Raw genomic sequence first — 13,283 nt, forward strand, 5'->3', positions numbered from 1 at the left:
AAGACTTACCAGCTTAACAACAAAAAACTAGGCAGTTACCATAACTTTCTTACTTAGGGCTGAAGTATAGTCAAGATATGAGCTTTGCAATCATCTTTCAAGGCCTGGATTCTGAATTACTTTTCCTGATGTTGTAGCCAAGGGGAGTGAATGCTGAGAAAACGTTGGCAGAGATTGGGAGATAAATACTTAGGTTTCACTGATCAACCTGCATTGTTCATTGAAGCATATCCAAACCTGTTTTCTCATCAGTAAGTTCTGTTTTATTATCATATTTAACTGGAAAAGCCTGAAGCATTGCAAAGGCCACGTGCTTTGAAATCAGACAGGCTTGGATTCAAAGTCTGCATCAGCTACTCACTGTGTGACTCTAGGCAAGTTAACCTCTTAGTACCTAGATAGTTTGTGAGACTAAAACAAGTTATGTAAGCACCTGGCACATGACAGGCAGCTACAAGTTGCTGAATTAATCTCAGCCTAGACTCCTGCTGGTGCATAGTGGGTGCTCGATACATATTTTCTGAATGACCACACATAGTGACAGAACCAAGGTCAGAAAGTACTTTCGAGTGAAAGTGCCTAGAACTTAGCTGGAGAGAAAGACTGGTGTGGGCTCGGAGTTCTGGAATCTACACTCAGAGAGGAGTGTGCCCGGAGACTGCATCCCTCCCACCCCTACCCTGTCTTCCTGCACCTCCACCCCCACTTCCCGCCAATGGGGAATCTATTGAGCCCCTTGGATATAGCTCAGAGCTTTTAGTTGCACTTTAATGGCCAGGCCAGTCTTGTGACCAGGCAGCAATGGGGGGGTGGGGAAGAGTCTGTCAGGAGAGGATGATGGCTGAGCTGGGGAAGGAGACACATGCAGGTGGCTGTGGATATGAGAGAGGAGTCCAGGGTGGCTCGTGTAGGTGGCTGACTGCCTGGTTGGGCCAGTCACTGATGGGAGGGAACCCCAGATGAGGGGACAACAGGACATACAGTCATGTGTGCCCTTGGTAGATTCTTAAGTTTCAGGAGGAGAGCGGCCGTGTGGGCTCACCGGTGTCTCCATTGCCTACCACGGTCCCTGACACATACCACAGATGCTCAATATACACATGTTCAAAGAATTAATAACATGGGATGTTTGGGTATGAGTGGGAGTTTGTGATCACAAGGTCCTGGTGAAGCCCTGGAAGAAGCTGAGGTCTCTCGGGGAAAGCATTGATATATAGAAAGAGAACGGTGGCAGCATTTGACCTGATTTGATCCCTCCATGGCAGGCTGAGGGCCCCTTTCATGGGGCCCCCACCTTCTGCACAGCTCACCAGTGGTCCTCTTGAGAAGAGGGCTTGCGCTGATTGCTTGCTCATGCTCTCACGTGGCCTTGACTGTGGTCGTCTCTGTGAGGCTCACCTTCCAATCCTAGTGAGCTGCCCAGCTTCTGCAGCCCATCTGATCCCCGGCCTTCTCTCCGTAAGTCACAATCTCCTGGCCGTAAATTATAACAGGTCTCTGGCTTGGAAGTGGGAGACCAGGGTTCTGGGACCAGCTCTACCACCACCTGCCTGGGCCACCTCAGAGCCTTAGTTTCTCCATCTATAGAAGGGGCCAAGCACTCCTGCCCGGCTTCCCCAGTGGAGGATCAGGCCACGTAATGGATGTGAGAGTAGGTGTGTGGACCGTCCAGGACTGGGGGACCGACGACCAGCATCAGGCACACCTCGTGGGGGCGGCCTGGAGGTGCCACTCTATTGTTGTGTGCGTATGATTTTCCAGGTCCTAGTCGTATCATTCTCAAAAAGGAGGGATTCTCCTCATTCCACAAAGTTGACTAGGACACTGCAATGTCCCACAGGAAGGTAGTGAGGCTGCCCGGGCCCCAGCCAAGTCAGAATGTCAAAGCTCTCCCCCTCGCTCTCAATGTCTCCAGACTCTTTTATCCAGTGAGCGCTTTTTGAGCACCTGCTGCATGTCAGGAACTCTGCTGGACACTTTCCTTCCCTCATTTCACTCTCATAGCCGCTGTATGGAGGGAGTGTTATCATCACTGTAGTACGGATGAAAAAACTGAGGCCCGAAAAGGTTAAGATGTCTCCGAGTAGAAGCTCAGAGCCTGGTTATCTCCTGTGACCGAGGAACATGTGGTGTTTCAAAGATGGGCACCCACCCACAGTGGCAGTGTCTTGTTTGGTTTTTGTCTTCTCAGGAAGGAGAGAGTGGCCAAACTCGCCCTAACCTCCCACACCCAGTCCCCCGTGTGGGCGCAGGGCCTTTGCCGACTAACCCCTGTGCTTCCCAGGCTGCCACCAAGCAAGCGATGCTGTACTGGCTGCAGCAGCTGCAGATGAAGCGCTGGGACTTCCACAACGGCCTGCCTGCACCTCCTGCTGCCCCCGACGCTGCCCTGGCCGGGAGTGGGCCCGCCCTGCGCCCTGAGCTAGGTACCCACCGGGCTCGCCTTCTGCCCACACACCCAGGGCTTTTCGTGACCAAGCCTCTACCCACCTGTTGGGAGTGAATGGGAGGAGTCCTCTGCTAAAGAAGCAGAGAGCCAGGGAGTGACTCAGGATCAGCTAGGGCAACAGCGTAGCACCCATGGCAAGAACGCAGGCTCTGCGGCCATGCTGCTGACTTTGGATCCTCATCCTGTGCAGTCTTAGGCAAGTTGCTTAACGTTTCTGAGCTTCGCTCTCCTTCCCTGTGAAATGAGGTTAATAAACTATACCTACTTCTCAGGGTTGTTATAAAGATTAAATGAATCCCCGCGGCTTAAGTGGTTGGAATGATGCCTGATCATTGTCAGAGCTCAGTAGACGTCAGCTAATATGATGATGGCAATTATGCGAAGATCTCAAGAAATTTCACAACCTGTGAGGATGGTTAATGAGAAAATGCAGTTATTGCTGTTGCTTCTGACATAAATGTTTTTGTGCTGTGAGTCAAGTAGATCCGTGATCAAATCCCATGTTTCTGTAGGGCAGAACCTTCACCCCCAGGTAACCCATAAGAACCCAAATCCTGAAACATCTCAGCATGGAGGAGTCCTGGAGCTCATACCCTCCCACCCCCATACTGCAGCCAGGACTGTGACTGGCAGGTTTTAGAACTGAGACAGAAAACCACCCACAGGGCTGGAGCGTGTCTGTCGTGCTTCACCACCAGTTGACAGGGACCCCCGTGGGCAAGGGCGGGACCTGTGGCCAGCTGCCTCCTAGACCCTGGTACCCAGATGCATTAAGACCGAGCTCATCTGCCTTTATCCTTCTCCCCACTTTTCCTTCCCTCAGCAAATGGCCTTCATTTACCATTTGCCCCTTCATTTACTTCATTTACAGTTGCCCCTTCCTGAATCTCAGATCAGTCCAGTCCGTCCCCTGGGCCGGCAATGTCTGCTCTCTGGCCTGCACGTCAGATCCAGGCCCTCGCGGCTCTTGCCTTGGGTCAGGGCTCCACTCTTAACTGGGCAACCACAGCAGCCTCCTCTCTGGTGTCCGCACGTCCCAGCCTGCCACCGCAGACCCAACCTCTTCACTGCAGCCCGAGCGAGCTTTCTCAGATGAGAGCCTGAGCCCCACCCCTTCCACGGCTGCCCTCCGTGTCCCAGCCCAGCAGTTTAGCACAGATTCGGGCCTTGTCCTTCCCGGCCTCACCTCTGCCTGTGCGCCCGACGCCCACCTTGGGCTGTGCCCTTCCGCAGCACCGGCGGCGTCCCCGCCTGCTGCTGCCCCCCTGACGCATCCCTGCTGACGCTCTCCGGCCACGCTACACCGTCACCTCCTGCTTCTGCACTTCTCACCCTCCACTCCCATCTCCGGGAGAGCCAACAGCCCTGACTACGCCAGAACCTGTGGCTGAATGACACAGTTGCCCGATCACCCTCAGACTAGAAGTACCAAGGAAGCCTTCCATTGACAGGACTCCCAAGTGTCCAAAGAACCAGGTTAGCAGAAGAATGCCTTTGGTTCAGCACACTCGGTGGGCTTCTTTGGGCCTGCCCCTGCAGTGGCTGTGGGGGGAGGGGAGTGGTTGCCTTAATGACCAGGCGCCAGTCTCCTGCGGGGGACGGGTGGGGGTAAGATGCAGGAAGCCAGGATGTAGGCTTCTCCTCGGAAGCCTTTCTCATCCCATAGCAGCATCCCATCCCCAGAAAGACATTTCCGGAGTCTTGAGCAACTTGGCCAACCCCGGATCAGCCTCTAGAGCAGACTGCCCCAGCTCTCCAGCCTCCACCCTTCCTGGGAGGAAGCAGAGGCATGCTCCTAGGGGAGCAAAAACCAACAGACTCGCATCTGACTTTGAGTCACGGCCACCTCATCTTCTACAGAAGCGTCTAGTCATGTCCTTGAGCAATCTGCAAGGCATGCTCTCTGCAGCGTCTAAGTGTTTACACCTTTATTTTATAGTTGCCCTAAACCCTGGTCTCTGTGATAGCTGTGGAAGATCAAGGGGGAGTCAGCAGATCTATAACAATAATAACACTTGGCCAAAGTAGGACACAGTTTACGAAGGACTTTTATGTATATCATCAGAGAAATACGTATACCACTTACTGACTCTGTTCTCACACTTTACGTGCCTCAAGTTCCCTAATCCTCACAGAGATCTTAGGTAGGTAGTTATTCCCATTTTGCAGAAGAGGAAACTGAGGCTCGAAGGGGTCAAGAGACCTGTCCAAGGTCACACAGCAAGAAAATGTCAGCCCTGAAATTTGAACCCTAGTCTTCAGACTTGCACACACGCCCCAGATACCCCTCAGACTGTGGGGACAGCTGGTCATGTGTTCAGGGCCCTTTGGGGAAGCAGCGACCTTCTGGCTAGGCAATTTCACTGTGGTGATTTCTTCAGACTGGTGATGTGGCAGGCCTTACAGTTCAGGCAAAAGGAGAATTACAAGTAAATGCTGCTGAAAGCTCTTTGTGTGGGCACCTCTCTGAGGGCATGTACACCTCCCTCTCTAGGCTGGAGAGGGGCCCAGAGACCCTAGACCAGAGCCTTGGGTCACATCAGTTCTGTTTTCCATGGGGGCATCTGTCTGGAACTGAACCCGTAAAACAGTCCATGCCAAGCCCTCAGCCCTTCAGAGGTGAGCCAGTGTTTTGTATGTTTTTGCACCCGTGCCCTCTGTGTAGATGTAGTGCAAAAATAAATTTCCTCTACCCCTGCAATCTTTTACTCTCTCAGTGAGAGGGCTCCAAACGAAGAGTGTCTGCTATCCTGTCATCCTCAGGGGCTGCCTAATCAGGGTCATGCCACCCCTCAAGTGGCCTTCGTTCTCTCCCACTTTTGGTAATACTCGAAACTGACCTCAAAATATTTTGCCTCCCTCTCTCTTATACTTCAAATAATGCTTCCTTAGCCTTGAAACCTTCCTTACTATTAAACATTTTGGAGGAAGCAGACATATTGGAAACACAGAAAACTAGAAGAAAAAGTAACCATAAGCCTATCATCCAGAGATAGCCAGTGTTGATGTTATGTCATGGACTCCTGCCTGCCTTTTATTTAAACATACCTCTGATCATGTAATAATACAAAAGGCACTTGGCTTTTTTGGCACTCAGTATTGGCACCCTAAAATTTCCCTGTGTTACAAAATCTCATTATTAATATCTGCTTTTGATGAGTATATATTTTCTGTTTATAAAAAGAATCCATGTTCACTGTAGAAACTTTGGTGGGGTGGAGGGAGAGGTGAACTATGATGAGCGTAACCTGCCCACTTCTGCCCCCATCATGCAGTTCTGACCTCTGTTAAGATTGCAGAGTATATATCTTTGAGACTTTTTCTGGAGAGTTGAGATCATACTAGAATCCCAACTTTTTCCATTTTATATCCCGTGGATGTTCCCCATATTCCTAAGCATTCTTCATTAGCATTGTTCTCAATGGTGGAGTGATAGTCCATTGCCTGAAGGCATCATAATGTGTCTAACCTATCCCCAGATCCTTAACATTATTTCCAGTGTGAGGCCAAACAGTGCCAGGATGAGCCTCCTGGCTCATAAAGCTTAGTCTGCATTTCCGACAACTCCTTTGGGATGGATTCTCAGATGTAGAAATATCTGCAGTTCTGCATATTTCTAAGGGGGTTTCCAGGAAGGTTGTCCCAGCAAAACCTTTGGCGAAAAGCCTGCCTCTGGCTGCTGTTAACCTAGTGAGAAGCCTTGCTCTGCAGCTCAGAGACTCTCACTTGCTGCCAATCATGACACTGCCCGGCTTGTCTTCCTAAGTGCAGTGACTTAGCGCATGGATGATTTCCCTTTTCTTTGTTCCCCAGAGCAAGAGGAAGAGGAGCAGGAGGCGTTCCTGTGTCCAGTGAAAACACCCACTGAGCTTGTGGGCGTGGCAGCTGCCTGGCAGCCAGTCCATGCCAAGCCCTCGGCCCTTCAGAATATTTCCCTCAAGCACCTGGGAACTGAAATACAGTAAGTGCCATGCAGCTGAGGGGCCTGCCAAGCTGCAGGCAGCCCCTCCTCCAGAGCTTACAGCTATCTGGTATTACTCCCCTGAGGGGAGGTGGAGCTGGGTTGGGGGTTAGGCCCTTTACTTTCAATTCATGACACCATTACTTTAAAATACTACATTTGTTCTGATTTTTAAAATAATACACATTCTCTGTAAGAAATTAGAAACACCCAGAAAAGTATAAATTTTAAAATTACCCATAGTCCTTTTACCCAGGCAAGCATTCTTAGCATCTCCTCCCTCACATTTTCCAAGTACATATGCGCATTGTTGTTGTTTAGTTGCCGAGCCGTGTCCACTGTCTTGCGACCCCTATATGCTGTAGCCCACCAGGCTCTTCTGTCCATGGGATTTTTTCAGGCAAGAATACTGGAGTGGGTTGCCATTTCCTTCCCCAGGGGATCTTCCCAACCCAGGGAGAGAACTTTTATCTCCTATATTGGCAGGCAGATTCTTTACCGATGAGCTCCAGGGAAACCCATACATATGCACATAATTGAGATCTATTCAGTGTAACGGAGTGATGGCTTCACAGTTTTCTACAAATGTCAAATGCATCATTATTCACTTTTCGCCTGTGTAATTTACTGTATGTCGATTATGTCTCAGCTTCTTTTTCATTTACTCATGTGTGATATATATAATTTATATTTCCTACTGGCAGGCTTTGTTTTAAACAGCTTATAAGAAGACAGCAGGATAGCCTGGCTCTCAGACCACACTGCCTACATTTGTATCCTGGCCCCACCAGTCATAGGCTGTTCCACCCTTGGCAAGATATTTGATTTCTCTGTGCTTCACTCAGATTGCTAGTAAATGTAAATGCAGTAATGTTTGCCTCGTGTGCGTGTTTGGGGCAAGAAGTTTAAAGGTAAAATGCTTTAGAACTGTGCTTGGGTATCAGTGAGCACTTAAATATCGGATGTTATCTGCTGCTTTATTGTTGCTCTGATTGAAGGGATGGAAGCTTTGGGGAATTCAGACGGTACCCGGTGCTGACCCTGTTCGGGTGCTTATTCTCTCTGTGGACGTCAGATGACTGGGGCCTTTTAGAAAGCAGAATAGATTGTTTGCTGGACTTGAATTAGAGACCCTGGTTCTGTGTGACTCAAGCATAGCATTCCTCTCTGTCGGCTTCAGTGTTTGAATTTGCTTGGGTAACTAGTAGGGGTGTGGTGCTGTTCCCAGGAGAGAAACAGATTTTACGGAAAATAACGATGAGTGTCCTTTAGGGCCTACTGGCTAGAGATGGAACTACCCCCGCCCCTCCCGCCCCACCAGGCATTGGGATGGAAAGGCCTAGAACTCAGGAGAGAGGTCTGATCTGGAGAGAGAGACTTGGGGGTATGCGGCATGATTGAGCCCCCCAGGATGAGTGGACGAGGAGGGCGCCCTGCAGAGAGTCTTCCCTTGGATGAAGCAGGAGGGAGCTGGGTACGGGCGTGAGCCTGCTGCGGGGAGAGGGGGCCTGAGGAACCCAACCACCCAGCCAGTGTTTGTCCAGAGTGGTCTCACGAAGATCAAGCCAGGGTCATGCCTACTGACGGCCACCAAACAACAGAAGCAGAACCAAGAACATGCAAAAAAGGAAGTTTCCGAGGATCACTCAGTCACTTGAAATAACCCACAGAAAATGTGAGATGGTGTTGCAAGCGCCCTGTCTGCCCACAGCCCTGGGAAGACCCTTGTCTCCTGCACACCCTTGCCTGACTGGGCTTGGTGTTTGCTCTTGGCAACGCCATGAGCCCCAGTCATACTTGAGGAAGGACACTGTGTAGGTGCTTTACGCTCTCACTGAGACATCTGGACAAGCCGTAAGGTGGCATCTAATGGTTGCGTTCTCAGACACGGGTTAGACATCCGCATCTGTGGCTCAGTTCCACCACTTGCTCGCTCTGTGGCTTTGATTCCTTAACCTTTCCAAGTCTCAGTTCTCCCTGTCTAGTGGACGGTATAACAGGACTGACCTCGTTGGGCTCCTGTGAGGAGTAAATGAGTTGAATGTGTGTAGGTGAGGATGAGATGAGTGAATTCCTAGTGTTTATCTTGAACCTGGCCCATGCAAGGGCCAGGTCATTGTTGGTTGTGGATATATCCCTCATCGCATTGCACATGAGAAAACGCAGGCTCAGAGAGGATAAATGCCCTGCCCAAGGTTCTCTGTCCTTCCAGAACAAGGCTTTATGACCGCTGCCCCCCTGCTCCACGAGGCCTCTCAGACCTACGTGAACCTACCCAGAAAATGATCCACGAACTGCTCTAAGCAAAGTCAGTAGAGTGGAGGTGCCTCTTCTAAGCACGGTAGTTTGGCTGGGTTGTGGCCACTGGGTCTGTGACAGTGGTTAGTGAGCTGCCTGTCCCCAGTGGAGACATATGCTAGGGCTTAGAATGATCTTTACTGACCGAAGTTGGGGTTTCTATGTCTTCCCATACCCCAGGAGTGACTACTTGTGAGGCCCTGGACATGCTGGGGAGGATGCAGTCCCTGGGCGAGGCAAAGTGCACTCATCCCACCAGACCGTGCCTCCAGCTGCAGGGATGTTCCCCAGGGTCTTCGCCAAATCATGTGTGAGATTCATGTGATGGGGCTCAGTACAAGACCCGGCACAGAGTGATAATCAGTAATAGTGCTCCTCTAGGATCGATCCCTGGGTTGCGAAGATCCCTTGAAGAAGGGAATGGCTACCCATTCCAGTATTCTTGCCTGGAGAACTGACAGAAGAGCCTGGCAGGCTGTATAATCCATGGGGTTGCAAAGAGTCAGACACAACTGAGCAACTAATACTTTCAAAGTAAGAACTAGGAAGAGGAAATGTCTAGCCCAAGGAGTCAAGGGTACCTTATTCAAGTTCAGGTGTTAGGAGTGCTGAGTTCTAATTTCTTCTCTGTTCTTAATTTAATTGATTAATTTTACCTTCCATCAGTCAGCTATACTCGCCATAAGAGAACAATCTCATTCTTTTCCTACTCTGGACCCAACTATACCAAAAAACTGGATTTTGTTTTAAAAACAAGTTTAAGATCAAATGATAGTCCTTTGAAAAGGTTAACAAAATTGACAAACATTTAGCTAGAAAGACCAAGGAAAAAACAAAGACTCAGATGACTAAAGTCAGAAACAAGAGTGGGGTACATTACTACCAACCTCACAAAAATAAAAAGGTTTATTAGGGAATAGTATGAACAATTCTATGCTGGCAAATTAGATAACTCAAATGAAATGGACAAATTCCAAGTAAAACAAATTACTGAAACTGACTCAAAAGTAGAAAATCTAAGTAGACCTATAACAAATAAAGAGATTGAATTAATTATCAAAAACTTACACACACACAGGACCATCTTATTTTATAGCTCAGTATGCATATATGTAATACACAAAAGAAAACCCTTTCTAAGTGGGGTGCATTCTGATATTTTCTATTCCATTTTTTAGATGTTTATCATGATAGCAAGCTGATTTTTCAGTCTAGCAAGGGCTTCCCTGGTGCTCAAATGGTAAAGACTCTGCCGGCAATGCAGGAAACCCGGGTTCAATCCCTGGGTTGGGAAGATCCCCTGGAGAACGGAATGGCAATCCCACTCCAGTATTCCAGTGTTCTCGTCCCATGGACAGAGGAGCCTGGAGGGCTACAGTCCATGGGATCGCAAAGAGTCAGACACAACTGAGCTTGCACAATGGTTCATATCCTGCTTAAAAAACATGGACGTAGTGAACTCTTCAGTCATTTTTTTCTTCCTTGTTTATGTTTTGGAATAGATCTGCTTTTATCGCTTTGCAAAGGGAAAATAAACGCAGTTAAACTGCCTTTTCATCCATTTCAACTCACTGTGAATTTCTCTATGGTCTGCACTGCCCGGTCAGCTGTCTGTGATACCGAGTTCCTTCCTGCAAAGCAAACAGCTGATGAGGGAACTTTTCTCATCAGGGACTCCGCCTTCCAATGCAGGGAGTGCAGGTTTGATCCCTGGTGGGGGAGCTAAGATCCCACATGCCTAGTGGCCAAAAAACCAAAACATAAAGCAGAAGCAACATTGTAACAAATTGAATAAAGACTTAAAAAAAAATGGTCCACATTAAAAAAAAAAGTCTGTTGAGTCTGCACTCTGGGAGCATGTGACCCAGTGCCAGGTACCCACAGGCATGCAGGTAGTTAGTGCCCAGTTCTTGAAGAAAGGACACCATTACTTAGCCTAGGCAAGTGCTTGGTCAAAGGGTGGCCCATCCCTGAAGTGCAATAAGCTCCTTGGAGGCTGTGAGGTGATCAGTGAAGGCTGCCGAGGAACAGGTCTGAGCAGGGAAAGAAAGCAAGGGGAGCAGGAGGCCAGGAGTTGTTTGGAACTTTTCTCAGCAGAAGTCAGGAGCCACTAGTGCTTTTTAAGCCAAGTCATTATAAGACCAGGCGAAGGTTTCAGGAAAGTTAATCTGGCAAGTCCATTTCAGTGAACAAAGAAGACAGACACCCCTGCCCTCATGGAGCTTACACTCCAGCAGTAGGGCTGGAGGCAGAGGAGCCAAGCTTGTATTGCTTACGAGGAACGTTACCTACGGAAGGTGATGTGGGGATGAGAAAGCGGAAAGGGGAAGGATGCAGGTATTGGGAGAGGCTCAGAGGGGCCGAATCCTGCAGGGAGCCTGGAGTCAGGCAGGCTGATCAGGCTGTGATCGGGGCTGGGGATGCAGCCTGAGCGCCAGCCGCGGCGGCGGGGAGGGCAGCAGGCCACAGAGCAGGGCCATCAACCTCCTGACCCTCTGTTTTCCTTTCAGAAACACAGTGTGCAACATCCGGGGCAGCAAGCAGACCCCCAGAGCAGGCCACAGACCCCCCGGCGCAGACTCCCCACTGAGCGAGGAGGCGCAGAGAGGGGAGCAGGCCTCTCCCCCCGGCCCTGGTGCCCCAGGTGAGCCCTGCCCAGGTCCCAGCTGCCTCCAGAGGCTACGTGGGTGTCCTCTGTTTTTCCCTAAACCAGCGTCCCTGCTTTTGTGTCAAAGATGGACTGCTCCAGATCAGTCCTGGGCTTCCGTGGGTCTAGCAGCAGTAACGATTTTTTTTTTTTCTTAATTGAATTTATTTAGCTGTGCTGAATCTCCTTTGCGGCAGGCAGGCTCTTTAGGTGCGGCATGCAAACCGTTAGTTGCGACATGTGGGGTCTAGTTCCCCAACCAGCGATTGAACCTGGGCCCCCTATATTAGGAATGCAGGGCCTTAACCACTGGACCACCAGGGAAGTCCCCCCCCCTTTTATTTTTAAATTGTGGTAAAAATACATAAAGAAATTGACACTTTAACCGATTTTGAGTGTAGGGTGCTTGCATATTTCTTGTGCTACCATCACCACCATCCATCTCCAGAACACCTTTCATTTTCCCAAACTGAAACACCAAGCAATGATTCTTGAAGTAATAAAGGAAAATATCTCTACTTTTTCTCTCTTCCTTTTTAAAATTTATAAGGAAAGGATTTGAAAATGCTTTTCTAGGATGATTAAAATCAGATCAGCCTGAAGAAGCAGAACAAGTGACTTCAAAGTATTCTTTCCTACCATGATATGGCACTTTATTATTTGTTTTTCAAAATATGAGTGATCCATCAGGGTGGGTTGGCATCTTTGAAATGGGCATTCATACCCTTAGAACATATTTTAACTTGGAAACATTTGGGAAAAAACTAGCTAAGGCTTATAGTAAAGAGAACCCCTGGGCTGGACAGAAGTGACTTTAGAAAAAGCACCGCTATGGAGCAGTGTCTGGTGAGGCCCCGCAGATCACAACCAGCAGCCCAAGAGAAGATCAGCACTATATCGAATCAATAGCAGGTTCTTTGTGCCAGGGCTACCCTAAACGTTTTTCTTTTTTTTTTGGAGGGGGTGGGTCACAGTTTCATTAAGATATCCAAGAACTTTCAGGTGTATCAGCTGAATTGAGAAAAGACAGAAGAACCAGAGATGAAATTGCCAGTAATTCACATACCATGCAAATCACCCCTTTGAAGTATACAATTCAGTGGCTTTCGGTATGTTCACAGAGTTGTGCACGCCATCACCGTAATCTCCTTAAAAACTTTTCTTTTTTCTTATTTTATTTACTCAGCCATGCCAGGTTTTAGTTGCAGCATGCAGAATCTTTTAGTTGCAGCTTATGAATTCTTGAGTTGTGGCATGTGGGATATGGTTCCCCAACCAGGGACTGAACCCAGGGCCCCTGAACTGAGAAGTCCTTACAACATTTTTATTACCCTCAGCAGGAACCCTGTACTACTCAGCCATCAGCCTCAGTCTCCGTCTTCCTCCAGCTCTAGGCAAATGTTAATCTACTTTCTGGACATTGCATAGAAACGGAATCTACCACATGTAGTCCTCTGTGACGGGTGTCTTTTACTAACGCAGAATCTTTTCAAGTTTCATCCACATGCACGAAAGGCTGTACACTCCGTTAACCCGTTTAGTCTTTACAAGGACTTGAGCAGTAAGTCCTGTTGTTCTCCTCATTTAATAACTGAGTGGACTGGGGACAGATGTGTGGAGTGACTGGCTCACGGCCGCACAGTGAGTTCAGAATGAGATTCAGGCCCAACAATCTGGCCCCATCCTGCTGCCTGAAGCCTCATTTCTAAGTCTTGCCTTTGCAATCTACCTCTTTATTGCCATGAAACCTTGTCCCCACAAGCAAAATTTGATACACAAAGCAGATAAAAGCAGAACTGGGAGTCTAGGCTCTCCCAGAGCCTCTCCCTAGTCAGCCTTTGAGGCTCTCCTGTGAAATCCTAGGGCACTGATTGAAAACCACTGCCTTAGGCCTAGTTTTCCTCAACTGTAAGATAGGCACAGTGATG

At 48.9% G+C, this 13,283-nt stretch overlaps 1 protein-coding gene across 4 annotated transcripts in view; it reads left to right on the top strand.

Moving 5' to 3' along the window:
* The window catches only part of TBC1D2 (TBC1 domain family member 2), a 46,211-nt gene that overhangs the window by 965 nt on the left and 31,963 nt on the right, over positions 1–13,283 (top strand). Inside the window, exons 2-4 of one of the 4 annotated variants that reach the window (XM_070480188.1) lie at positions 2,285–2,426; positions 6,263–6,410; positions 11,219–11,352. The exons of 1 other annotated variant lie outside the window; for it this stretch is intronic. In XM_070480188.1, the coding sequence (XP_070336289.1) occupies positions 2,285–2,426; positions 6,263–6,410; positions 11,219–11,352 (424 nt within the window). Of the gene's footprint in view, positions 1–2,284; positions 2,427–4,961; positions 5,069–6,262; positions 6,411–11,218; positions 11,353–13,283 lie in introns of those variants that run through there. 2 more of the 4 variants (XM_070480190.1, XM_070480191.1) reach the window with 2 other exon arrangements.

The sequence above is a fragment of the Odocoileus virginianus genome, chromosome 18 (assembly GCF_023699985.2).
Source record: "Odocoileus virginianus isolate 20LAN1187 ecotype Illinois chromosome 18, Ovbor_1.2, whole genome shotgun sequence".
NCBI classification, from domain to species: domain Eukaryota; kingdom Metazoa; phylum Chordata; class Mammalia; order Artiodactyla; family Cervidae; genus Odocoileus; species Odocoileus virginianus.